The following is a 25,394-nucleotide window of genomic DNA, read 5'->3' as shown; positions in this document are numbered from 1 at the left end:
AAGAAAAGCATAAGCCCTAGAGAGTGGCTGACCCTAGAGCAGAAGACTGCAATAAGATAAGGGGTGGATTAGTGCATTATGACTTAGCTTGTTTCAAATACAGAGCAGGACTTGCAGATTGAGATCAAGAGTGGGAAATTCATCAAGGATCCAGGGGCACTAAACTCAGCAGCATAGCCCCAGTCTAGGCAGTTCCCAAATTCCTGGAAAGGACTGGATAAAGATGAAAAGGAGCTTTGCATTGCAGGGAGTGGGGAAAGAAGGGAGTGATGGCTGGGTATGGGATTAGGAGAGAAGGGGCTATAGCTAGAGGGTGGGATGCAGGGGGTGTAGGAGTTGGACATGAGATTGTTACTGAAGCCGGGTAGGGAGTTGGGATGTTCCTCCAGGCCCAGGAAGGAGGCTGGAATTTGAGTAGAACAAAGATGTAACTGAGTCTTGAGCCTAATGTCTTCAACAAGTCAGGGACTGTATCTGGAGACCCCCAGCTCCCTGCTGACAAGAGGTTGGCATTCCTGGAACAGGACTAGGCAAAAACAGGAAGGTAAGATTTACTGGGCCTTTTACCTGTTTTGACAACAGCAACCTAGCACCAAAGAGCTTTTATCTTCCTTTTTATCTACCCCACCTTTCCTCCCTGTCTCATCATCCTGGGGAAATCTGCCCAACCTCAGCATCTCCAAAGCACCCTTACACTCATATACCAATAGCCACACATTCACACTCATATACCTTCCCCCAGTTTCTCTGAATGTGGCTGGCCTCAGCCAAGACGCCACCTCAGCATCCACTTGGATGATGTTCCTCAGTAGCTTGTCTGAGAGTGGCTTTCCAAGAAGGGCCTGCTCTAGGGACTCATTCCCATCAGTTTCTCCTGATAAGACAGGCAGGCCAGGGCAGGAAGTGGGGAGAAAATGAAGGCACGTTGGTGCTGGTTAGTCCTCTGCTCCCACCCCACCCACAACTCCCCCATCAGAATCTGTGTGTGCTAGTGTGAATTTGCATGTGATTAGATGACTGTGAAAACACAACTGGGTGGGAATGGGACTTTGAGTATAACTGGAGCTCTATAATTTTGTCTATGGTTGTCTGATCATGAGTATGACTTTGTGAGGTTGACCAAGTAATCAAGGAGTGAATGTGTGTGGCTATGGGTATATGAGTGTGAATGTCTATCATTAGATGCCACTGCGGATGCTTGACTGCCCTTACTCACTGTTCCATCAGTCCCTACATCACACACTAATTCTTCCCCCAGCTTGGCTGCCCAGAGCTTAGGAGCCCAAGGGAAATGGCAGTCCAAAATGAGGAAGGGGTCTGTAGCAACAGGCTAAGAATTAGGGCCCAGAAGTGTCACAGGATATGTAATACATCTCCAACTGCCTCTGACTCACCTAGTGCCCCAGGTAAAAGACACCCAGATAAAAGGTAGGGGAGGAGGAGGAGAGAGAAGGAAGAATCTAGGCTGAGCAGCATGAAGGGACCCTCAACCTTCTGTAGCCTCCTGCTGCTGTCACTGCTCCTGAGCCCAGACCCTAGAGAAGGTGAGTACTTGGGGGTATAGAAAGCTGGGGGTCTGGGTGAATGGGATGAAGTTCAAAAGACCAGGAAATCCAGCCAAACCTCCAGCCGTCTGGCAGAGAGGTTCTTGGTCAGGATCCCTCTGAACACGTGGCCCATTGCCTCCTAGCATTGATACTGCCACCCAGCACTAGCTGCTGTACTCAGCTCTACCGAAAGCCACTCTCAGACAAGCTACTGAGGAAGGTCATCCGGGTGGAACTGCAGGAGGCTGATGGGGACTGTCACCTCCAGGCTTTTGTGTAAGCTCCCACCCCTGATACCCCTGACTCTGACCTCAGTCCCGATCCCTAATGCTGATCCCAACCCCAACCCTAACTGCTAATTCTGATGCCAACTCAGGTTTTCATCTGGTCCTTGCTCCTAACCCCTGGACCCTAATCTCATCCCCAAGCTATGGTCACAGCTTTGGACCTTTCTTTACCCAGACTTCACCTGGCTCGACGCAGCGTTTGCATCCACCCCCAGAATCGCAGCCTGTCTCAGTGGTTTGAGCATCAAGAAAGAAGGCTCTAGGGGATTCTGCCGAACCTGAACCTAGGGAAAATGGGCTGAAGCCCCCAGTAGCAAAAATAATAAAGTAACATTGGATGATAATCTCTAAGTATAATCTCCAAGAACTTTCTTATTCTCTTTATTCACACCTGCACAATCCCTGCAATGGAAAAGGCCAAGAGCCAAGGACCCACACACACTCCCCAGGCACCTACAAACATGCATGCAGAGAATATATGTTCCCTGCCTCACAGACACATGGTCACATATGGATACAGACGTATACATTAGACACGTTCCTGGAGCAGAACTCCAACTCTGCGGTGAAATTAGAGATACAGGCACCTTTCAACTGGCAAATTTGAAATATAGGGTCGCAAAGAAATGGGCTCCAAACAGAACTTCCAGCTGATTCCCCAACCATAGGGATCTACTGTCCTGCCTGGGTTTTGTCCATCCATCCACACCAGCAAGACAGAATTATAGGTGGAATCCGCCGAAACCCTCCTGGGTCCTCTACAGGTTTGGAACTCCTAGAAGAAGCAGGAGGCAAATCAGGAGACACAGTAGGACTGGATCTTGACCCAGATACCCTAAGAATGAGGGAGGTGACTCAGTTCTAAGCCCAACACTCTGAAGATGAGTAGAGGAGCCCAGCTCTGAGAGAGCCTCTTCAACACCCTGAAGATAAGGGAATGGACTTAGTAGCTCTAGGAACAGGCACATCAAGAATGAGGGAGGGGATGCTGGGGCGCGGTGGCTCATGCCTGTAATCCCAGCACTTTGGGAGGCCAAGGTGGGCTGATCACAAGGTCAAGAGATTGATTCCATTCTCGCCAACATGATGAAACCCCATCTCTACTAAAAATACAAAAATTAGCTGGGCATGGTGGCACATGCTTGTAGTTCCAGCTACTCAGGAGGCTGAGACAGGAGAATCACTTGAACCCAGGAGGCTGAGGTTGCAGTGAGCAGAGATCATGACACTGAACTCCTGGACAGCAGAGCAAGACTCCGCCTCAAAAAAAAAAAAAAAAAAAAGAATGAGGGAAGGGACCCAGCACTGATCCAAGACACCTAGGAAAAAAAGGATGAATATTCAGCTCTGAGTCTAATAGTCTAATAACCTGGAAGAGTATTAATACTAATGCCCTGGAAGGGAGCCCATCCAGGGTCCTCAGTAGGTACTGAGACCCTGAGGTACTGAGAAGGGGAAAAGACCCACTTCTGAGCCCAGGGACTCAAGAATGAAAGGCCCAGCTCTCAGCCTAGACATCATTAAAATAAAGAGACCCAACTTGGATTCCCAGCATGTTTAAAATGACTAGGGCTGCCAGTTCTTAATCTGGACATTCAAAATAGGGGCATACATCTCCAAGTCCAAATCTTCTGGATGTCCTACCCACCTGGACGCCTGTCCACTGGAATCATTGGGGACAAGAACCCAGGCTTCAGGGATCCATCCTTCCCGCTTTGTCTCAGCCTCAGCCTGGGGCATAGAAAGGCAGCTGTCTCTCCAACAATGTGGGGTCTCAGTCTCCTCCAAAGGGTTTATTAGTAAAGGGTCAGGAGAGGAATCAGTTATAATCAGGTGAGGCATGGGGGATGGAGGTGTGGGGAGGTAGTTCCAGAATCAGATAAGTTCAGTGGGCAGTCATGAAGGGTGGAGATCAATGTGGTCTATGGGCATCAGAGCATTTGTGAGGATCAGAGGCTGAAGGATCAATGGCAGTCACTTACCAGAGCCCCAGTGCCAGGGCCCCAGCCACCAGTCCTAGAAAAGAAAGGACTCCCAAAGACGCCAGCACAGCTACCTGCTCCATAGAGTCCCTGTGATCTGAGGGGGAGGGCCACATGTCACTGAGAGCAAGCCTGACCAAGCTCAGTGTCCCCTTTTCTCTGAGGTTTTCAGTCCTTTACACCTCTTGCCCATCTGCCCAAGCTCACCAAGTAGCTGAGGGTGTGGCTGAAGGGACGGTCTCGGAGGAGCAGGGCTGTCCTCCTGAGGCTCCGCCTCTGGCTGTATGTGTAGCTGGTCCCCAGCTGGTACCTCCTTTGGTATAGTCCCTAAAGGAAGGCAAGACCCGATAAGTGTCCACACACTGGTGGGGGTGGGGCCCATGTCCTGCACTCAAAGCCAAGGCATAGATTGGAAGTTAGGGTGCCTAGAAGGAGGAGCCTGAAAGGGCATGGCCAGCTCCTAGAGAGCATGGCAAGCTCCAAGCTTGTAGAAGTGGAGCCTGTAACTGCAGGGGCAGAGGCCAAGAGGCAGAACTTAAGCTAAGACAGGGCTGTAGGCAACCAAGGATAAAGCCTGGGACAGCAAAAGCGGTGCCGGCATGGGCAGTGCATGTGCCACCTGGCTGTCTTTTGGAATCAGTTCAGCTAAATGATGTTTTGGGATGGGGCCTCTGCCCTTTTCTTTGGCTTTGTCTCTCACCAGTGCTCGGAGTTCCCCAGGCCTCAGGGCTCCAGGTGCTCCAGGTGCCAGCATCCAGAAAGTCCCGGGCACTGACTCGTACGGCATGGGGCAGCCCAGCCACAGCATCTGTGATCACCTCCTCCAGTCCAGCTGGCTCCAGCTGGGGGTGAACATGGCTTATTGTTACCTAGCTTGTAAGTGCAGGGCCTACCCAGCCACAATCTGCAAAGAGCACCCCTTGCTCCCAGTCCTGTCCTAAAGCCTAGTGGAGTTGTCTAGGCCTCATGTTGGGTGTCTGGTGGGGTTGGGTCTACACCTAGTATTTGTAAGACGGCAGTAGTGATTACTTCGTGATTATGGCATCAAGTGGCCTGGCTTCAAATATTTTCTGAACCACATATTGAATGACCCTTTGGGCTTCTCTATGACTCAGTTTCTTCATGTGTAAAATCGGGGTGGATATACTTAAAATAATGTATGCAGAAAGTGTAGCCAGGTACCCCACAGGCAGGCAGCACTAAGTAAATATTAGTTATTATCTGATGCTGCTGCTCCCCAGGCCTGATACCAGCCAATCTTTAAGATCTCCCGAGATGCAAATTCACTGCTAACCTCAGCTAAGAATATGAGTGTTTGTAGGAATGTGCCTCTAGGTGAAAGGCACTCCTTTTCCTAAGAGTTATTTTTTAAAAGCCATTGCTGTCTTCCCAGAGATGGGCTTTACATCATAGTTACAGCCCCACAGGACAGACACTCAGCCTGTCAGTCACCACTACAACCCAGCACCAAGCCTGGCCCACAGGGAAGTGCTGGGTCTTCAATGACCTGCCAGAACCCGGAAGCTACACTGAACACTCAGTCATGAAATCAGAGACAGGACCCACAGCCACGGGTTGGGATGCATTCCAGGCCTCACCATGGACCAGACTAGATGCTGCGCCGGACGGTACTGCAGCCGGAACTTGAGCAGGAAGTGAGGCTGGCGGGGCCAGGAGGCAGGGTATGTCCAGCTGGCTCGCAGGCGTCGGGGGTAACCTGGTACCGACTCTACCCGCAGGCCCTGGGGTGGGTCAGGGCGCACTGAGGGCATCAAGACACAAAGTCAGGGTAGACTATGGGTCTCCATCACTTCCTCACCACTTCCCAAGGTGTGTGTTTAAAGGAGGCTTAGCTGAACACTGCTGAGAGGGGAAGGGAAATCTTAAACTTGATCACCTATTAGGCTTATCTGTATTATGAAATGGGCTGAGGCTGGGTGTGCTGGCTCACGCCTGTAATCCCAGCACTTTGGAAGGCTGAGGCGAGAGGATTGCTTGATGCCAGGAGTTTGAGACCAGCATGAGCAACACAGCAAAACTCTGTCTCTGCAAAAAATTTTTAAAATTAGCAAGACATGGTGGCACGTGCCTGTAATCCCAGCTTCTTGAGAGGCTGAGGTGAGGGGATAGCTTGAGCCTAGGAGTTGGAGGCTGCAGTGAGCTAGGATCACACCACTGCACTTTATCCAGCCTGGACACTAAGTGAGACCCTATCTCAATAGAAAAAGGAAAAAAGAAACCAGCTGAGATCTGTGGGTAGGCTTTTGAAATGTCTGTTGAGTGAATAAAAGAGCAATTCTTCTTTTCATCCATGGAAGGTGAGTTGGCCCAAATTCCAGCTACAGTTTTAGTGTACCATTCCCACTCACAGATCAAGGAAGGAGGGGCCAGCAAGGGAGGACATAACATAAAGCTGCATTCAGTTCAGGGCCCAGGACAGGGAGTCGGCCCTGAGGCTAGGCAGCCAATCAGGCAGTGTGGGCAGCAGCAGCAGCCTCTAGAGTATGTGCTGTGTGGTAGTGGAGAGATCTAAGTCCATTTTGAGGTCTCTGTGATGGGGGTCTGTGGAAGGTCTACAGGTGGGTACTCACAGATGCTCTGCAGGCTCACATCCAGCAGGCGTGTGCTAGCACCCAGTGGGTTCATTTCAGTCACATTAATCCGGTACTGGCTCCAGAACTCAGCCCCATGGACCACACAGCGGGCAGCCCCTAGGGGGTCCTGTGGGCATGGCCAGGGCTCTGGGGATGGACTCTTCCTAGAAGGAAGGACATGGTCTTGGGCTTTGAAAATACCTATTGTGGGACCCATATGGAGCCCCGACACGCTCCCTTATGTCCTACCTCTGGCTATCAGCTCCTAGGACTGTCTTCTTCCTGGTGGAGAGGGGGCCATCTGAAGTCGGGAAGGAAAAGAGGGCCTTCTGCCCTCTCTGAGGTTTTCCTCAGAACCTACCTCCCTGCCTCCCACACCCACATTGTGCCAGCATACCCAAATGTGTAGGCATCCACACCCAATCACACACACACCTGTAGGAGGTGAGGTAGCGGGTGGGTAAACCACTGATCTGGCTGGGACTCCACGTGCAAGAGAAGTTCTCATAGTCGGCTGCTTGGCAGGAGACAACAGGGCGGGCTGGGGGGTCTAGAGGCAGAGGGTACAGCTGAAGACTGAGCAGCACTCAGGTCCTCCTGGTCCCAGAGGGCTTACTCAGGTCCCATACTCCCTCAGGATCCCCATGTACCATCACTGCCATCCCCACAACTCACAGCCCAGCTGCAGGATCACAGTGCCCCCAAGGGTACCATCCAGGGTCCGGCAGATGTAGGTGCCCTCATCAGTGCTGTCTGCCTGGGCCAGGACCAGTTCATGCCCTAGCCCAGAGTCAGGTCCCTGGAGCAGCCCTGGCTCCCCATCCCGAAACCAGGACACTGGGTCCCTGGAAGTAAGATGAGGTGACGATGGACAAACACAAGATACCAAGCATAAATCAAACAATGCCACAGTTCTCCATTGGCTTCTTTTTTGATACGGAGTCTCGCTCTATTGCCAGGCTAGAGTACAGTGGTGCGATCTCAGCTCACCGAAACCTCTGACTCCCTGGTTCAAGCGATTCTCCTGCCTCAGTCTCCCAAGTAGCTGAGACTACAGGCACACACCACCACACCCAGCTAATTTTTGTATTTTTAGTAGAGACGGGGTTTCACCATGTTGGCCAGGTTGGTATCAATCTCCTGACCTTGTGATCTGCCTGCCTCAATCTCCCAAAGTGCTGGGATTACAGGCATGAGCCACCATGCCCAGCCTCCACTGGCTTCTAACTGCATTTGCAATAGAACCCAAATTCCTTTTACTGGCTTTCAAAGCTCCTTGTGAGCTAGCCCTTGCCTTCCTTTCCCTCTTCAGCTCCTATCTCTCTCCTGCTCACCCACTGCACTCGAGCTACATTGGTCTTCTTTCTCAATGTACCCTCGGGGGTATTGAGTTCATTCCTACCTCAGGGCATTTGCACTAAGTGTTCCCTCTGCCAGGAACGGTTATACCTTAATGTGCATGTGGCTGCCTCCTTCATAACCTTCAAAAATCAGCTTCAATATCACCTCCTCAGAGAGACCTTTCCTAACTACCAATTAAAAAGTAACCACAAGCCAGGCATGGTGGCTCACGCCTGTAATCCCAACACTATAGGAGGCTGGGGTGGGTGGATTACTTGAGGTCAGGAGTTCAAGACCAGCCTGGCCAAAATGGTGAAACCCCATCTCTACTAAAAACACAAAAAAATCAGCCATGTGTGCTGGGGCGCACCTGTAATCCCAGCTACTTGGGAGGCTGAGGCAGGAGAATCATTTGAACCCATGAGGCAGAGGTTGCAGTGAGCCCAGATTGCACCACTACCCTCCAGCCTGGACAATAGAGTGAAACTCTGTCTCTAAAAAAAAAATAACCACTCAGTTGTTCTCTTCCACATCCTTCTCTTTGGCTTTTCTGCCCTGCAGGTATTACTACCTGGCAAGATTCTCCTTTGCTTACTGTCTTCCCCACTAAAATTTAAGCTCCATGAGGGCAGGCACCTTGCCTGGCGTTAGCACTGCTGTATCCCAGAGCCTGGAATAGACCAGGCACTTGGCAGGTGCTCAAAACATACTGGTTGAATTTTCTGTTGAATAAGGATGGTTGGAGGTTTAGGACAGAGAGTGATGAGGATTACGGACAGGGCAGGCAAGGATGGGAGGGGCGGGACATGAGGACTGGGCAGAGCCAAGATAGGGTCATGAATGTCAGACCAACAGGCAGGTAGGACACTTACCCGGCAATTACTCCAGGACAACACAGCTTCACGGACCTGCCCAGCTGCCCATACTGGACCCCTGTGGAGGGCACTTCTGAGGTGAGGTTCTTCCTTTACCCCCCTCCCCACTTTGTGAGAGTGACAGGTAAGAAGCAGATTGTTAAAACCTGGATGGTGGGGGTGGGGCACTCACGGGTTAAAGCATTATGTTATAATATGGAGAAAGAGGTCAGAGAACAGGGTAGAGAGGGGACCCAGATTGGATGACAGGGGCAGGGGTGGGGTCACAAGTTAGGCATCGGAAGGGCCCCAGTGACAGTGGCAAGTCACAAGTCAGAATTGGGGGGGTCACAGAGCAGGATTCTTCTCACCTGGGGGGCCCCAGGCCTGGGGGCAGGGGGAGGAGGCAGACACCAGGGCTGTAGCCACGGCCACCAGGACCCTGCTCAGCCCTGAGCAACTGCTGCTCATCTGTGGGGAGAGGTAGAGTCAGAAACCCCCCATCCCTGAAATGAGAGGCTAAAGCCTGGCACCTCCTCTCCAAAACAGGCTTCCTAGGAGGAAAACTGATATACCAAGTGGGGTAAGGCTATTAGAAATCACTGGGGGAACTGACCTGAGATCCCCTTTCCCACTGTATACCCAGTGCTTCACATGTACACACACACAAACACACACACACCCTCACACCCTCCATCTCAGTCCTGGGCTTAGGGCCCAGAACAAAAGCCGGAGGCAAAAGACTATGCCAGCAACTCCCCCCTCCACCACCCTTGGCACCCACCCCTGGCACCAGGCACTGGCACCAACTCAGCCACTCCAGTTAACCCCTCAGGTCCAGCTGTTGGGAATTCTGCTATTTACCCCCACCTGGTCCAGGGCTTATCACTGCCTCTGATTACCTGGGCAGACCTTATCACCCTGGGGGAAGGCGGTCATCGTGGATCTGAACCCTCCTGCACTCCCACCCTGAGGTCGAGCCCTGCTCTGGCTGCCAGGCTTCTCGCCTGAACCTGGCTCCTTGCTCTGGCTACTTGGGCCACTCAGCTGGGCCTGGCTCTGACACTTTGTTGGTCTCCAGTCTGTGAAGCTGGATGGGGCTAGGGTGCAGGCTGGGGCTGTGGAGTTAAGCAGATCCAGATGCCCTGTCTGCTGCCAGAGGCTGGGGGGCGGGCGAGGAGCCAGCAGATGGAGATGGAGACAGGGTGGCGGGGAGGCAAGGGAAGGGAAGGGGATGAGAGGCTGAGAGGAACCAGGAGCCTACAGGGACAGGGGCCTGGCATGGGGGCCACAGCACCAAGAGATACTCAGAGATCAGGACTAGGAGGTGATATGGGCTTAATGTGGAGAGGGCTGGGTTGGGGTCAGGAGCAACTCAAAAATCTAACTGTGTCTATATGGTGGGGTGGGGGAATGCTAGGAGAGAGAGATTCTGGACAAGAGGGAGCAGAAGGAGGAAGGCAGTGGTGAAGTGGATGGAGAATGAAGGGGCAGGTGGGGAAAGGGCTCTGAGTACAAGACCAGAAGAGGAAGAGCGCAGACCCTTCAGGAGTAGAAGGAGTAAAGCAGAGCAGGGCCTCCACGTGTCTGTATGTCTGAGTGTAGCCAGTTGGCTCACCCCTGGCCCCCAAGCCACACTTACCCTACTTAGCCCCACCCTACCTTGGTGATCCCAGCAGCAGAATGTCCATGGCCTTCAGGACTTCCTCTCACCAGCTACAGACCCCGACTTCTGCTCCACTCAGTTCTGGGACCCCAGAGCCATCCCCTCCTTTCCCTTCCCTGCCCCGCCCCCTCTAAGCCTCAGCCACCCCTAGCCAGGCCCCCTCCCCCCTCCCACCTCCTCCCTCCTTCCCTCCCACCCAAGGCCCTAGGAAGGGAAGAGGCCTCCCCCAAGTCTGGAAAGGAAGACACAGACACAGCCAAGGCCAGCAAGAGGGAAAGGAGGGTGGCTAATACTTATGTTCCTGTCAGTGAGAGATGCCCTGTGTTTTCACACAGCCAAACATAGTCACATTCACACATGGACTCACAAGGCACAGTTAACAAAAGGACATGCCTTTGAAAACACATGGATACAATAAAATGAAAAATCAGATGCAAACTCACCCTCTTTTCATTCCTCACCAAATGCTTCCTTAGGGCACAACTGGCTGTGCTTCCAGGGGAAGGGAGGCCCTAGGTTGGGGGATATAAGGAGAGGCCAAAGAGTCCAGTTCCCCCTCCCCTGGAAGTTCCAGCCATTTCTCACCTCCCCCTCCACTCTTTGGGCCCCAGCACCAGGAAATGCCTTTGGTCCCTTGGTGCCAGATACACAAGACCCACAGTTACTCTCACACTCACACATTCTCACATACGGTCACTCACATTCACACCGACACAGCCACACAGCTTCAGACTCAGACACAAACATATTCACACAGTCACACACACACACACACACACAGCCCCTACCAGGGCTCCCAGGACCACCTAAAAGCAAGTCCTCAACATGGTCTAAGCCCCATCTCCCAGGGAGCTCTTAGCAGTGGCAGACCCACATCTCATCACTGTTACAGGCCCCCAACTAGCCAAAGAGATCAAGATCAGCAGGGAAGGCAGGCACAGGAGAGACAGAGGGCAGGAGAGGCAGAACTGGAAATTCAGTCACACAGAGAGATTTGGGGGAGGGGGGACAAAACTGAAGAGACACACGGAATTCTCTAGTAAGAGCAATAGGGAGAGAAAACGGCATGTAAGGGAAACTGAGCCAAGCAGGGAAACAGAAAATAAGGAGCAGTAGACCTGGTGCTGGGGATTCTTGAGCAGAGGAAGAAGGAGGGGAAGCCATATGTGTTGTGGGTGTGTCTGTTCTTGCTGGACACTTAAGAGAAAGGTCAGTCCCATGGGCTCCTGAAGTAGGTCCCCCAATACATGAATACAGCTGTACTCCCACACGGTCTAAGTTAGGACCCAGGACACACAGAGTCAGAAACCTCATTTTTGCTCTGCTACTGCTGAAGTCACACATTGGCACACACAAACCCAGCCACCAACTCTCACACTGGCAGACATGGCATCAAACCCCACAGAGACTTCCAAAACACTTTCCCTAATGTGGTCACAGTCCCTCTCACACACACAACCCAATCCCACCAAAAATGTGCACTGACTGATACACACTTAATCCCACACTTGCACAGCCACATGCAGACCCAGCTTCATGCACACTGACACACGCAGTCATATTAGCTGACAGCTGCACCAAGTGACACTCAGAATTGCACACAATGATACTGTCACACAGACACAGCCTCATACGTACACACACACACTGACCAGTCGTCAGTCACTCCGGGCCTTTCAAATCATACATCACCCTGCCCCGCCCACTCCTGGTAAAACTGGCGTCTACACCAGGCCTTACCTTCCGCGGCCGCTGCCCCCAGCGCCCTCTGCCCTCGCCCTCTGCCCCAGCCTCTACTCCCTCCCGCCCTGCGCCCCCGCAGTGGGGGCGGCTCCGCCCAGGCACCAATGGAAGGAGAGGGGTGAAATAGGGGGGCTCCTGGCCCATTGGAGACTCCAACTGCCAATCACCTCCACCCCCACCTCCGCCGGACACTTCCTGTCCCGTCCCGGACTGAAGAGGCTGCCTGGGACAGAGTCTAGCTGGATTCTTGGGTCTTCGCCTGAAGGCCTATCCACCCTGGGACAGCAGACTGGAAGAAAGAGCCACTGGCCAGGTGACTGGAGAAGCTGAAGGTGCCCCCGCCTTCAGATAAGATAAGGAAGAAGGGCTGTTTAGGGCAGTGGTTCTCAAACTTTGTTGGATATTGTGGTTTGAAAACTGCAAAACCCCACCCCACACCAATTAAATCAGAATCTCTGGAGGTTGGACCTAGGCATCAGTATTATTTAAAACTTCCCAGATTATTCCAAAATGCACCCAAATCAGAGGTGTAAGGTGTGTCAGGTGTATGTGTGCCTCAAGAAACCAGCCACCCACCCAGGGTTCTCATCTGTTCCCCAGTCACCAGTAGCTCAAGGGAAATGGGTGCATACTATGTCTATCCGATCTTCCAGACCAGGGCAACACTCCTGAGTTCCAGGTACTTCCCCTCCAGAATCTCAGGGAAGAAAGACCCTGGCCTGGAAGGCAGGCAGCCAAGGTTCTCCTGGGCCAGATTCAGTCACTGTCCAGTCTTAGTGTGATTTCCTCACCCACAGGCTTGGTTCCCCTGGGAAAATAACGAAGGCAGAAATCATTCTGGCCATCCCTGCATCATTCACAACCCCTGCCTTCACCTGAAAATTTGGAGGACACCAGATGGCATCAGGTCTTCTATGTTGCATGGACTGTTGTTCCCACAGTGTTGCCAGGGAAACAGGTTCAGAGGGGATAGAATAGACCCCAGGTCACTCTGAGAGCCACAGCTTCCTTCCAGGCCCTAGGGTTCCTAACTCTAGCAGTCCCTTCTCTGTCGGAGCTGTTTCTGTTTGTGCAATGATTGGAGAACAAGGGTAGCAGAAGTATATGGTGCCCGCACATGTGAGAGTCTAGAGGAGCCAAGGACACAAAGCCAAGTACATGCTCCCTACCCGCCCGTTTAGCCCCTGTGGGCTGGAGCAGAGCCAAGCTGCAGCCACTCACAAAGCCAGGGTTCTGGCCAACAGCCCAGGGTCTGGCCACTGACCACTTCGACCAGGATCCAGCTCACCCGCTCCCTGTCAAACCCTCAGGCCCAGGCTTGGAGCTGACACTCTAGGGGTGGTGGCAAAGGGGACTCTAGCCTTCCCAAAGCCTCAACCACAACCAAGAACACAATTTTAAAACAGTCTCCTAAACTGGGAATGCTGTTATTACACCAGGAGTAGGAGAATCTATAGGCTAGATGTAATACTGAATATTAATTTTGTTCAGAGATTTGGGGTAGAATTTTTGCATGAAGATTTTACATATCTGTAGACAAAGAAAAGTGGTAGCTGGAGCTATGCCTTTAGCTTTTAACCCTAGATCTCTAAAGGTTCACACTCCTCTGATACTAGAGTATGTGACTGAAGTTTGAGATGCACAATTTTATTAATGCTATATCTGCCCAAATTCCAGGAGAGGATTCAAGGTCCTGTGGTCAGCATGGTCAGGTGATGGTTGCTGTCTCCCTCTCCTTCTGCCCCAGCCGGTAATGAACCTCAGGAAGTGCCCTTAGTCTCTCCGCAGCCTGGAAAAGAGACAGGGAGCAATCAAGGAGGATAAGGGCTGGGCTGCCAAGAATGGTGGTATGGACTTTTGTTGTTGTTGTTTGAGACAGGGTCTTGCTCTGTTGCCCAGGCTGGAATGCAGTGATGCCATGATCATGGTTCACTGCAGCCTCAAACTCCTGGGCCCAAGTCATCCTCCTATCTCAGCCTCCCAGGTAACTGGGACCACAGTATATGCCACCAACCTGGCTAACTTTTAAAAACTTTTTTGTAGAGACAGGGTCTTCCTATGTTGCTAGGCTTCTGAGCTCAAGCAGTCCTCCCATCTTGACCTCCCAAAGTGCTGGGATTAAGGCATGAGCCAAAGCACCCAGCCGGTGTTATGGAGTTCTGGGTGCTCAGGAAACACTTCACTGGATATTGTAGTTTGAAATACGAATATGAAATATGAATCCCACAGGCCCACTCCCAGATTGGGAGGCTGGTGATAAGGACTGCTGGAGCCACCAGGGAATGAAAGTTGAGCAGCTAATCAGTCCCAAGGAATGCCCAGGATATTATGGGAGTTATCAGGGTCATGACTGTTGGGATCCCTAGAGAAAGCAGGAGAGAAAGGGAACCTAAGGACCATATCCTCCTTCCAGGCCCTACGGCTCCTAACTTTGGCAGTCCCTTCCCTGCCAGAGCTGTTTTCTGCCTTGTGCAATGATTGGAGCACAAGGGCAACAGAAGTATCTGGTGCCTACACATACTCTATGTAAGCATCTGGAGAAGCCAGACTGCTCTGAGTCCTTACCTGCTCAGGAGTGAGGTCCCTCTGAGCCTGAGCAAGCATTTCGTAGCCAACCATGAATTTCCGGACAGTGGCAGAGCGCAGGAGCGGAGGGTAGTAATGAGCGTGCAGCTGCCAGTGCTCCCAGTTGGCCCTGGCCTCTGATCCTGTGGGAGCTCCTGACAGAAAGAAGAGAGACAGTGGGGAGAGAGAGCCTTTTTTCAGTTCTCCAGCTTAGCCCCTAAGCCCAAACCCAGCCAGGTACCTGAGAAGAGCTGGCAGGAAATTAGAAAGCACACTGGAGACACAGTTTCACCAAGTTTGCTGCTCCAACCTCAGTCCCAGCATCTCTGCTCTGGCCACTTCCCCCAGCAACTATTTCAAGTCTTGCTCGTTTGGGATTGCAGTTCACTAAGCCAGGCCCCAGAAGCCCAGAAATGGTGTTGGGGCTAGATAAAGGTACTTGAAAAGCCTCACCATGCCAGCCCATGGAGTAGGGAAAGGACGTCTCAAATAGATTGTCATACTTGGTCAAGAGCTTCTTCATGATGGAGGCTAGATCTGGAATCAGAGCCTGACTCTCAGCCTGGGGTCCAGATGCTGACCCTACCGGGAGCAACCCCCACCCAGTGCCTAGCCCCAGGGTCCTAGGTGGGAGACTGACCATCACGCTCTGCAGGGGTCAGCTCAGGTAGCCGTCGCACATGCCGACGGGGCAGCAGCAGTGTCTGGTAGGGCCACGTTGCCCAGAAGGGGACCAGCACTAACCAGTGCTCACTGGTTAGGACCAGACGTTCCTAAGCAGACAGAATGGATAGGAAGTCACCAAGGTGACATGGGGCCAAGGTGGGGTCAGCAAATAGGCAGGGGAAGCAGAAGAAAAGAATGTGCCCAGGATCTAATGGCTTCTCACCACCTCCACCACTAACCACCTGAGTCTAAGTCACCATCATCTTTCCTTCACATTACTGGATTATTGCTAAGGCCTCCTAGCAAGTCTTTCTGCTAGTTCCCCTCTAGCTTTCTCCTTTACACACCTCTCTTGTGTGGGGTAAGAAAGCTAGGGACTCCTTGGGGACACAGAGCTTGGCTCTCTCCCACCTTCCTGAGTAGCTCCTGGCGGCTATACTCCAGTAGCAGGGGCTCTCCATGCTGACTCTTATAGGCCTTCTGAGATCGCTCCTCACGCTGGGCAATATCTGGAAGGAAACTGCTGGCCCACACCTGTCAAGGGGCAAAAGCAGAGAAGAGCAGGCAGTTCCTTTACCTCCAAGCCTCCACATCATTGGCATATATCCTTTGTCCTGTCCACAGTGCTGGCTCAGACTCAGCCAAGAAACCAACCAGAGCCCCTGACACCCTTACCTGGCAGTGGGGGTGGGGGTTGGAACAGCCCATCATGGCGCCTTTGTTTTCAAAGATCTATCAGGTAGGGATAGGGAGCTTTGTTAGCCAAAAGATACCAAGTCAACCCCCTCCTGACCACACCCTGTGGAAACAAATGTTACTCCCCGGAACCAAAGCTTCATCACCCCCTCCCTACCCATCCAGGGGAAGGGGCAACCTCACAAACCTGCACCCAAGGGTACTGGGCACCCAGCTCCTCTGTGACTGAGGCCCATGCATCAACAACAGCCCGGATCTCAGGGACCGACATGAGTGGCAGCGTCACATCCGACCAGGGGTGGAAGCACATGACCTTACTGGGTGGTGAGGGGAAAAAGAAAACCAAGAGGTAGGGCTTGGCCATGCTATGGGCAGGGCCCAACCCCAGTGCTGAGTCTCCAACCCTGGTGTGAAAGTTCTAAGAGGGGAAATCCATAGTTACCAGACTCCTCGAGCAGCCTTTGCTTGGAAAAGGGGATGATCACTGGGTCCTGAGATAAAGGAGCATCACTCTCTGCAGCAGAAGTCCCTCAAGAGGTCTAGCCGCCCTCCTCCCAACAGCAGTTGGAGCCAGGTTACCTGGACTGGGGGCATCAGGCTGCAGAGCTGGGAAGTCGTTGTCAAACAGGAAGGTGCTATTGTAGTGGGGATTCACCTACTGACAAAGATGGGCTAGAAGCATTCACTGCCCCATACCACCAGTTACCTGATGGGCTTCAAAGACTGGACAGGCTACAAGGGAGTAGGGAAGGCCCACTCAAGGAGACAAAAAAGCTTGATGGGATAGGACCCAGAAGGAGGTTCACTGCCCCTGGGGGTGGAGGACAGCTGTAAGCGGGGAACTACTCCCTGTGGCCCAGTCTGCAGACACAGGGCTCTACAGGCTTACCTCTCCATTGGCTCGGGTGGCCCCGGGACACAGAGGGTTGAGGGGGTCATGGCGGGGCACTGTCTTCAGAAGCTGGGGTTCCACTTGACCCTGCCAGGGCCGCTTCATGCGGTGAGCAGACACCAGCACCCACTCATCCTGCAGCGGGTTGTAGCGGATATGCTGATGATCTGGGGGCACACAGTCAAGATCAGTCCGCAAAACTCTCTATTTTATTTATTTATTGAGACTAAGTTTCACTCTGTCGCCCAGGCTGGAGTGCAGTGGCTTGATATCGGCTCACTACAACCTCCACCTCCCAGGTTCAAGCGATTCTCCTGCCTCAACCTCCCGAGTAGCTGGGACTAACAGGCACGTGCCACCACACCCGCCTAATTTTTGTATTTTTTTAGTAGAGACAGGGTTTCACCGTATTGGCCAGGCTGGTCTTGAACTCCTGACCTCATGATCCTCCCGCCTCGGCCTCCTAAAGTGTTGGGATTACAGGCATGAGCCACAGCGCCCGGCCCGCAAAGCTCTCTAGCTCCCTCTCTCCTGGGTCTCACCCACCAACAGGCCCAAGCTCGGGAGCGCCCTCTCCGCCCTGTCCCACTAGAGGCCTTGGATTGGACCTTCCCAGCGCCAACTGGCGACTGTTCGCCTTGTCGGTCTGGCTGGGAATGAGCCTTCCAACCTTCGGTGGGGGCCAGAACTTCCTAAAGAAGCGAAGGGCTCGGCTCTGCGCCCCAGCGAGTCCCGGCCGCGGTACGGTTACCGCTTGCCCGGAAGGTTGCTGCTGCGGTGTCCGCCTCTGACGCCTGCTGGCGCTGCTCAGGACCGGTTCCGCTGCGCGACATGGGGCCACCGGAAGATCCGCTGGAAAGTCTGCAGGACTGTGTCTTACTCTTCGTTTTCTCCGTCTCTACCGCCCCGCCCCGTCCCCGATGATTGGCTAGCCGCCAGCACGTGACTAACCGAGTGGGCGGCCCGGCCACCTGGGGGCGGGGCTCAGAACAACTGAACCCTGGGGAACGGCATTGACTATCCCACTCCACCCAGTGCTGGAGCCACTACACTTGAGAATCTCTGTGAAAGCTGCTTACTGCAGAATCCTTGGGCTCCAGGACGCCTACAGGACTTGCTTGCTGCAGTAATTCATTAGATCTTTCATTCAGCAAATATTTACTGAGCATCTACCATGTGCTAGGCACCTAGGCTCTGTGTGAAGCATTGGGATACACAAGTCAGGCATTGCCTCTGCCGTGCCTGAGCTTACATTCTAGGGCGAGTAAGGATATGACCCTGGATCCACAAGCACCTCAGTCACCTACCTGCTCAGTGGCTGTAGTGGAGGAGAGGCAAACCCGGTGCTGCGGGAGGAGTACTTCACCATAACCATGATCCATCCCCAAAAGCAAAAATAAATTTGGAAAAAAGGGCTGAGTAACCATATTCTCTCCCTTTCTCTCACTCTTGCTCTGCTTCCTCTTTCTCTCTCATATACACACAAAGACAGAGAGCACAAGAAGTGGGAGGAGTAAAAGGGCTATAAGAAATCTAAAAATTTGGGGAGTACAGGACCAACAGAAGTTCCAACCACCATCTAGGTGGGGCCTGGTGTTTCATTTACACATCCCCTTCCCTTTTTTAAATTTTCCTTGGATCAGACCAATTGGCTTACACTAAGACAGAATTCAAATTAATTCCTCCCCTAGTACTTTTTTCTTTCTTTCTTTTTATTTCTTTCTTCTTTCTCTCTCTCTCTTTCTTTCTTTCTTTCCTCGAGACAGAGTCTCATTCCGTCACCCAGGCTGGAGTGCAGTGGCACAATCTCAGCTCACCGCAACCTCTGCTTCACAGGTTCAAGCGATTCTCCTGCCTCAGCCTCCCAAGTAGCTGGGATTACAGGTTCCCACCACCACACCCAGTTAATTTTTGTATTTTTAGTAGAGACAGGGTTTCACATGTTGGCCAGTCTGGTCTTGAACTCCTGACTTCAAGTGATCTGCCCACCTCAGCCTCCCAAATGCCCTGCCTCCTGGTACTTTTATAGAGCCATCTAAATATTGGCCAAGCTGAGATTTGTATGCACGTTTCCAAGGCTCTTCCCAGTGCTGTGAGATGCCTCTGAGACTTCAGTGGAATGCAAAACAGAAACCTAGAGTGAGTTAGAAGCTGAGCTATAGCAGTGAGGTCCCTTCCCCCAATCCAGGCCAAGCCAAGCCAGGTGTTTTGCAATTGAGCTGCATAACTAGGTCATGGGTCATTTACTTGATCTCTGCCCTAGGGTCCTCAGACTGGAATTGGAAAAGGCTACCTTTTGAGGTAGGAGGCAGGGAACTGGGGACTGAAAAATGGGGGTTTTCCCTGTCCAGCTGGCTGTTCATAGTATCCAAAAAGGTGAGACAGGAACAGGAAATCTGCTTTTCTATCCTCTCAGTTGTGTTTGAGTGACTAGAGTTTGTAGACAGCTCCATTTTCCCAAGAACACCAGTGCTTCAGTCCCACCTCTGAATCATTGCAACTAAATCCTGACCCGCATCAGGAACATCTCTTCAAGAACATGTCCATAACTCTCCTCTTTCTGTGACTCCCCAAGGTCATTTTTTGGAGGAAGAAGAGAATGGCTAAGATGGCGCTACCCAGCTCCCTCCCTTCCAGATCCCAGAGGCGTTGTTACAGGAAATGGGTCCCAATCCATACCTCAGGAGAGGGTTCTTGGATCTCACGCAAGAAAGAATTCAAGATGAGTCCATAGCGTGAAGTGAAAGCAAGTTTATTAGTAGAGTGAAGGAATAAAAGAATGGCTACTCCATAGACAAAGCACCCATGAGGGCTGCTAATTGCCCTTTTTTTTTTTTTTTTTTTTTAAGATTTCTGTTGCCCAGGCTGGAGTGCAGTGGCACAATCTTGACTCATTGTAACCTCCACCTCCCGGGTTCAAGTGATTCTTCTGCCTCAGCCTCCTGAGTGGCTGGGATTACAGGCACGTGCCACCAGACCTCACTAATTTTTGCATTTTTAGTAGAGACAAGGTTTCATGTTGGTGAGGCTGGTCTTGAACTCCTGACCTTGAAATCTGCCTGCCTCAGCCTCTCAAAGTGCTGGGATTACAAGCGTGAGCCACCGCGCCCAGCCTTCATTTCCCATTTGTATGGTTTTTTTGTCTTTTTGGAGACAAAGTTTCAGTCTGTTGCCCAGGATGGAGTGCAGTGGCTTGGTCTTGGTTTACTGGAACCTCTGCCTCCCAGGTTCAAGTGATTCTCCTTCCTCAGCCTCCAAAGTAGCTAGGATTACAGGTGCCTGCCACCACACCCAGTTTATTTTTGTATTTTTAGTAGAGACGGGGTTTCACCATGTTGATCAGGCTGGTCTTGAACTCCTGACCTCAGATGATCCGCCTGTCTTGGCTTCTCAAAGTACTGGGATTACAGGTGTGAGCCACCCCACCTGGCCAGTTATTTCTTGATGGTATGCTAAATAAGAGGTGGATTATTCATGCCTCCCCTTTTTAGACCATATAGGGCAACTTCCTAACATTGCCATGGCATTTGTAAACTGTCATGGTGATGGTAGGAGTGTAGCAGTGAGGATGACAAGAGGTCACTTTTGTGGCCTTCTTGGTTTTGACTGGCTTCTTTACTGCAAGTTTATCAGCAAAGTATTTATGACCTGTATCTTGTGCCAACCTCTTATCTCATCCTGTGACTTACAATGTCTTAACTGTCTGGGAATGCAGCCCAGTAGGTCTCTGCCTCATTTTACCTAGCCCCTATTTAAGATGGAGTTGCTCTGGTTCAGTTGCCTCTGACAGTAATCTCTGCTATTACATCTGGGGGAAAGATGGCTGTGATCCCTAACCCCTTAGTCCCCTATGCTGGACACTCCTTTTATTATTATTTTTTTTATTTTAAACAGTGTAAGCTGGAAAAGCCTTTTTTTTTTTTTTTTTTTTTTTTTTTTTTTGAGAAGGAATCGTGCTCTGTTGCCCAGGCTGGAGTGCAGTAGCATGATCTCAGCTCACTGCAATCTCCACCTCCAGTTCAAGCGATTCTCCTGCCTCAGCCTCCCAAGCAGCTGGAATTACAAGCACCTGCCATCATGCCTGACTAATTTTTGTAGAGATGGGGTTTCACCATGTTGGCCAGGCTGGTTTTGAACTTCTGACCTCAGGTAATCTGCCCGTCCCAGCCTCCCAAAGTGCTGGGATTACAGGTGTATCCACCACACCTGGAAAGCCCTGGAAAATCTTTCTGAAAGACCAGATATGGGAGCTGTAGGCCCTGATGATCCCAGAAAGCTGTTCCTGGAATGGAGAGCAGAGACCAAATTTAGGGGCTAATCCCTGCTGCTCAGGGTTGTTAGTGAATTGTCAAGTCAGAATGCCACAGAAGCCTGAACCTATGTAAAAACATCAATCCTGCATTCTCTTCTACATAATCCCTTCTTCATCCTTAATTTCTCTGCCAAATTTCTTTTTTTCTATTTATTTTCTGAGATGGAGTCTCGCTCTGTCACCTAGGCTGGAGTGCAGTGGTGCAATCTCACTGCAACCTCTGCTTCCCAGGTTCAAGTGATTCTCCTGCCTCAGCCTCCCCAGTATCTGGGATTACAGGCATGTACCACCACACCCAGCTAATTTTTGTATTTGTAGTAGAGAGAGGGTTTCACCATATCCGCCAGGCTGGTCTCGAACTCCTGACCTCAGGTGATTCACCTGCCTCTGCCTCCCAGCGTGCTGGGATTACAGGTGTGAGCCACTGTGCCCAGCCCACAAAGTTTCTTAAAAACATGGGCCATCTTCCTGGCTTCTACACTTAGCTGCACAGTATATTGTAACACATCTTTTGCCCTATATTGGTCAGGGTAAGTAATCTTAGTTGATGTAACAAACAACCCCCAAAACTCAATGGCTTAGCACTACAGTTGATTCTGGGGGTAACAGGGAGCTCTGTTTCAAGCAGCATTCAGGGATCCAGGTGCCATCCATCTAGTGGCTATGCCATTTCCTAGGGTCTGAGAATATTCTATAACTACAGTAATAGATAAGGGAAGAAAGATGATGTAAAGAATTTCAAGCTGGGCATGCTAGTATGTTCCTGTAGTCCCCCAGGTACTTGGGAAGCCGAGGTGGGAGATCACTTGAGCCTAAGAATTTGATACCACTCTGGGAGTCACATAGCAAGATCTGTCTCCTAACAAGAAGAAAAAAAAGAATTTCAGAGATTTTAGGAGCCAGGCCTGGAAGTGTCACATATCATTTCTATCTATATTTCCCTGGTCAGATTGCAATCACATAACCCAAAGTAGACTATAGAATGTAATCTAGCTGCCGAAGAACAAAAGGAAATGGATTTGTGAATGCATAGCATTGTCTCTGCCACGTGCTTCTACTGAGAAGTCTAATGACCATTTCCCATCATCTTATTGAATCTCACAATTATACTTAACTGTGTTAACCCCTCATTCCATCACTCTTGAGAAAGAAACGAAACTTTAACTGAGAAATGCCAGTCCCTTTTAATTATCAGGCCCAGAGAGGCATTAAAATGTGAAAGCATGGGCCAGGCGCAGTGGCTCAAGCCTGTAATCCCAGCACTTTGGGAGGCTGAGGCAGGTCAATCACGAGGTCAAGAGTTTGAGACCAGCCTGGCCAACATGGTGAATCCCCATCTCTACTAAAATTACAAAAAATTAGCTGCGCATGGTGGTAGGCACCGGTAACCCCAACTACTTGGGAGGCTGGGGTAGGAGAATTGCTTGAACCCTGAGGGCAGAGGTTGCAGTGAGCCAGGATCCTGCCACTGCACTCCAGCGTGGGGGGACAGTGTGAGACTCCATCTCAAAAAAACAAAAACAAAAAAAAAGTGTGTTGGCTGGGTGCGGTGGCTCACATCTGCAATCCCAGCACTTTGGGAGGCCGAGGCAGGTGGATCACGAGGTCAGGAGTTCAAGACCAACATGGTGAAACCCAAGCCTGGCCAACATGGTGAAACCCTGTCTCTGCTAAAATTACAAAAATTAACCGGGCATGATGGCACGCACCTGTATTCCCAGCTACCCGGGAAGCTAAGACAGGACAATCACTTGAACCCAGCAGGTGGGGGTTGCAGTGAGCTGAGATTGTGCCATTGCACTCCAGCCTGGGCAACAAGAGCAAGACTCTAACTCAAAAAATTTAAAAAAATAAAAAGTGTGACAGCATGTAATAGCAGTCATATCTCACCTTCCCCCACCCACATCAAGACCAGCTTGACCAATATGGCAAAACCCTGTCTCTACTAAAAACACAAAAATTAGCCGGGCATGGTAGCGCACACTGTGATCCCAGCTACTTAGGATGCTGAGGCAAGAGGATAGCTTGAACCTGGGAGGTGGGGGTTACAGTGAGCCAAGATCGCACCACTGCACTCCAGCCTGGGCAATAAGAGTAAGAATCCATCTATAAGAAAATAAAAAATAAAAATAAAAACCTTCTTGTATCAACATTCCCCAAGGCAACTTGGAAATGTGTCCAGAGGAGCTGTTCTCTACCTTGGCCCAAATAAACTCTCTATGTTAATTTGCCTTAGCTCTTTCTTTCTTCCTTTCCTTTCCTTTCTATGTTAATTTTGCCTCAGCTCCCTCCCCTTCCCTTTCCTCCCCTCCCTTTCTTTTTCTTTTCATTTTCCTCTCCTTTTCACCAGGGTCTCCCTCTATTGCCCAGGCTGGACAGTACGAACTTGGCTAACTGCAATCTCCACCTTCTGGGTTCCAGCACTTCTCCTGCCTCAGCCTCCTGAGTAGCTGGGTCTACAGGAGCCTGCTACCATGCCTGGCTAATTTTTTGTATTTTAGTAGAGACAAGGTTTCACCATGTTGCCCAGGGTAGTCTTGAACTCCTGAGCTTAGGAATTACAGGCATGTGCCCCGGTGCTGGGCCTTTTTTCTTTTCTTTTCTTTTCTTTTTTTTGAGGCAGGGTCTAGCTCTGTTGCCCAGACTAGAGGGCAGTGGCACAATTTTGGCTCACTGCAACCTACACTTCCCAGGCTCAAGCGATTCTCCCACTTCAGCCTCCCGAGTAGCTGGGACTATAGGTGTGCACCCCCACTCCTAATTTTTGTATTTTTTGTAGAAACGAGGTTTCACCGTGTTGCCCAGGCTGGTCTCAAATTCCTGGACTCAAGTGATCTGCACCACTCAGCCTCCCAAAGTGTTGGGATTACAGGCATGAGCCACCACACCCAGTCTCAGTTTTTTTCTTTAAGGTCAAAAATGTATGAGGCTACTCTCTTCCAGTTCTTTTATGTTTTATATATATATAAAACCATCACATAAAATGCTCACCATGTGAGGCACTGCTTTATAAATATTAAACTAATCTTATCACAATTTAGATCTGTACTGAGGTAGGTACTTTTGTTCATTTCATTTTACAAGTAAGAAAACTGAGTCACAGAAATTTTAAGTAACCTGCCCAAGATCAGACAACTAGTAGGTAGGAGCCAGGCTTTGAACTCAGGCAGTCCAGCGCCGGAGTTTATTTCTTAATCACCTCACTATGCTGCTTCTTTTCTCTTTTGTTTGTTTTCCTGTTAGCTTTCTTCTTCCTCTGCCTACCCTTTGCTGTTGGTGCTCTCCCAGGCTCTGTCTTAAGCCTTATCTTACTCTATTCTCTCTCCCTGGGAGATTTTATCCATCCTTAGAGGTATTCTGTAGACTCCTAGAGAGATCTCTAAAATGGGGAGTGGGACCATTGTTTCCAGCCATATCCCTAATGGTCACCACAAAACTTGGCACATACAAGTACTAACAAAACATCTGTTGCCTGAATGAATGATAACTCCCAGCTCTATCTCCAGACTGGATCTGGGCTTCCAGACCTCAACACTCGATTGCCAGCTAGATATGCAAAGGATGTTAGCCAAATAAGGGAAAAGTGGGGATAGGATAAAGGGGGAAGAGTATTCCAGGAAGAAGAGATCAAGCCCTGCCAAATCCATTTCCAGAGTTGTTAAGCTCATTTCTTTCTTCCATCTCCACTTACAGACCTTCTCTCTTACTTGGACCACAGTCATGGTCTCCCTGCCTCATCTTGCTCCCCTCCACTCGGTAGTCCTGTGCCACTCGGTGACAAAATCTAATCCCTTTCCTCCCCTGCTGATAACCCACAGCTGGTTTACAAGGCCTCCTCTCACATTTTGTGCTGCAGAACAGAGAAGGAATTGTAGGGCCCTGAAGACCCCACGCTGTCTCTCCTCGGGGGCCTTTGCTCTAGGGGCCTGTCCCTGTGGGCTGGCATGCCCCTTCTCCGCGCTCTTAAAGACACAGCTCAGGTGTCACCGCCTCTGGTATGCCCACCCTAGGGCCCCCAGCTTGAACTACCTCCTCTCCGTTTAAGTGCTGGTTATGGCGGGCCTTAACCATCGTGAGTCCCAGAAGGCTCCACTTCCGGGCTCGTCTTCTTCACCAGCCAGTGAGCTTGTGTGGACTAGTCCATTCTGGGTCTCACTACCCCCATCTCTATCCCCATATAGAGTGGCGTTAGGTCAGACCACGCCTGAAAACCCTGCCTCTGGCAGCTGGGCGACTTCGCTCCGCCCCC

The 25,394-nt window shown here is 51.1% G+C and overlaps 3 protein-coding genes across 16 annotated transcripts; 1 reads left to right on the top strand and 2 right to left on the bottom strand.

The window, feature by feature from the left end:
• Positions 1–1,449: 1,449 nt before the first annotated feature.
• On the top strand, positions 1,450–2,185 carry CCL27 (C-C motif chemokine ligand 27). Its single transcript, XM_017974361.4, has 3 exons — positions 1,450–1,544; positions 1,691–1,823; positions 2,010–2,185. Exons 1-3 carry the CDS (start codon positions 1,475–1,477, stop codon positions 2,095–2,097), a joined length of 291 nt encoding a protein of 96 aa, XP_017829850.2. The 5' UTR covers positions 1,450–1,474; the 3' UTR covers positions 2,098–2,185.
• A 14-nt stretch (positions 2,186–2,199) lies between these two features.
• IL11RA (interleukin 11 receptor subunit alpha) lies at positions 2,200–12,066 on the bottom strand. Of its 6 annotated transcripts, none has more exons than XM_078371042.1 (14): positions 11,768–12,066; positions 10,715–10,783; positions 8,977–9,076; positions 8,624–8,684; positions 7,086–7,255; positions 6,846–6,960; positions 6,660–6,692; positions 6,408–6,574; positions 5,415–5,578; positions 4,517–4,658; positions 4,024–4,143; positions 3,817–3,913; positions 3,483–3,616; positions 2,200–2,609 (listed from the first exon to the last, which is right to left on the bottom strand). In XM_078371042.1, the coding sequence occupies exons 3-14, from the start codon at positions 9,074–9,076 to the stop codon at positions 2,593–2,595; spliced, it is 1,320 nt and encodes a 439-aa protein (XP_078227168.1). In that variant the 5' UTR covers positions 10,715–10,783; positions 11,768–12,066; the 3' UTR covers positions 2,200–2,592. The 6 variants fall into 6 exon arrangements, with proteins under 6 accessions (XP_078227168.1, XP_035106650.1, XP_035106663.1 ...); XM_035250759.3 differs by having other exon boundaries at positions 12,012–12,066; XM_035250772.3 differs by having other exon boundaries at positions 3,483–3,565; positions 12,012–12,066.
• A 1,579-nt stretch (positions 12,067–13,645) lies between these two features.
• On the bottom strand, positions 13,646–25,226 carry GALT (galactose-1-phosphate uridylyltransferase). Of its 9 annotated transcripts, none has more exons than XR_013535052.1 (11): positions 17,504–17,696; positions 16,831–17,000; positions 16,521–16,596; positions 16,384–16,432; positions 16,129–16,258; positions 15,921–15,977; positions 15,657–15,779; positions 15,220–15,352; positions 14,821–15,116; positions 14,580–14,734; positions 13,646–13,803 (listed from the first exon to the last, which is right to left on the bottom strand). XR_013535052.1 is itself a non-coding variant. In XM_054257296.2 (11 exons), the coding sequence occupies exons 2-11, from the start codon at positions 16,936–16,938 to the stop codon at positions 13,723–13,725; spliced, it is 996 nt and encodes a 331-aa protein (XP_054113271.1). In that variant the 5' UTR covers positions 16,939–17,000; positions 25,175–25,226; the 3' UTR covers positions 13,646–13,722. The 9 variants fall into 9 exon arrangements, 7 of the variants coding, with proteins under 7 accessions (XP_054113271.1, XP_008996946.1, XP_035106712.1 ...); XR_013535033.1 differs by having other exon boundaries at positions 17,585–17,696; XM_054257296.2 differs by lacking the exon at positions 17,504–17,696 and adding an exon at positions 25,175–25,226 and having other exon boundaries at positions 15,033–15,116.
• Positions 25,227–25,394: the final 168 nt, after the last annotated feature.

The sequence above is a fragment of the Callithrix jacchus genome, chromosome 1 (assembly GCF_049354715.1).
Source record: "Callithrix jacchus isolate 240 chromosome 1, calJac240_pri, whole genome shotgun sequence".
In the NCBI taxonomy this organism is placed as follows: domain Eukaryota; kingdom Metazoa; phylum Chordata; class Mammalia; order Primates; family Cebidae; genus Callithrix; species Callithrix jacchus.
Note: the sequence above shows the minus strand (reverse complement) of the source record. Positions and strands in the feature narration are given on the sequence as shown.